The following is a 1086-nucleotide window of genomic DNA, read 5'->3' on the forward strand; positions in this document are numbered from 1 at the left end:
GGGTAGGTGGGGGGTAGGGTGGGCAATCTTTCCCCCTAAAAGGGAGGGGGTTAGGGAGGTGGAGGAGATCACGGGGGAGGGGGGTGCGGGAGATGTAAACGAAGGGCGATGAGGGTCAAGGGTGCAAGTGTGCGCCGTTAAACAGAAAGAGGTTAGACGTGCGGATGAGGGTACGTGTAGGGCGGCATGTGTTTTTCCTCCCGTTTCACCCCTCCCCCCTTCCCCCCCGCCATCCCAACCACAACCACAACCACAACAGGACACCCTCCGCAACCTGGGTGTGGATGAAGACCTTGTACGACTGCCCCCCTCCCCCTTTGCCGACCCGGAGAGGCTCCCCGGCGTGGTGGGCGGTGTGTGTGTGTGTGTGTGTATGAAAGAGTGTGCATCTGTGTACGCATGTATGTATGTTTGTATTGATGAACTCAGCCGCGAGAAGAAAGTTTGCAGATGTTGCACAACCTAACCGAAGCGGATATGTATATGTATGTGTGTGTATGTGTGTATAGATGTCTGTATAGATGTCTGTGTGCCGCAGGGGCCAATACCTGGAAAATTGCGGTCTTGTTGGGGGGGTGGGGTGAAAAGAGGGGAGGAGGGAGTGGGTGGGAGAGGGGAGGACTACCTTTTTCCCCTCCGTCCCCCGCCCCCGCCCCCCGCCGCTTTTAAAGATACCCCCGCAAACCCCTTTCCAGGGGTGATGACGTGGTTCCCTCAGGGCATTCGGACAGACAAACAAACAGTAAATCATTATTTTTTGCATGCATTCCTTCTCACATCCGACTTCCGTCCGTTTTCCAAGTGTCTTCTTTCCCAGCCAACCGTAACGACCTCAACCACCCCAACTAACCAACTCCGTACCCGTCAGGTGACCCTGATGGAGAGCTACGTGGGTCGAATGGCCAAGACGATGACGGAGTGGTACGTCCGGATACTTGATGCGGATTTGAGGGTGAGGAGAGGGGGAGGGGTGGAGCAGGAGGGGGAGGGGGAGGGGAGGGGGAGGGGAGGAGAGGGGGAGGGCAGGGGAGAGGAGGGGAGAGGAGGGGGAGGGGGAGTAGAGGGGAGGGGGAGGGGAGGGGGAGG

The 1086-nt window shown here is 58.2% G+C and overlaps 1 protein-coding gene across 1 annotated transcript in view; it reads left to right on the plus strand.

Moving 5' to 3' along the window:
- Window positions 1–1086, plus strand: part of VOLCADRAFT_119802 (uncharacterized protein) — a gene marked incomplete at both ends in the record, with an annotated part of 16691 nt that overhangs the window by 9606 nt on the left and 5999 nt on the right. The window contains 2 exons of the mRNA XM_002957847.1: window positions 260–346; window positions 869–952. Coding sequence (XP_002957893.1) covers window positions 260–346; window positions 869–952 — 171 coding nt within the window. The remainder of the gene's footprint in view (window positions 1–259; window positions 347–868; window positions 953–1086) is intronic.

This window comes from Volvox carteri (genome assembly GCF_000143455.1).
Source record: "Volvox carteri f. nagariensis unplaced genomic scaffold VOLCAscaffold_81, whole genome shotgun sequence".
Classification (NCBI taxonomy): domain Eukaryota; kingdom Viridiplantae; phylum Chlorophyta; class Chlorophyceae; order Chlamydomonadales; family Volvocaceae; genus Volvox; species Volvox carteri.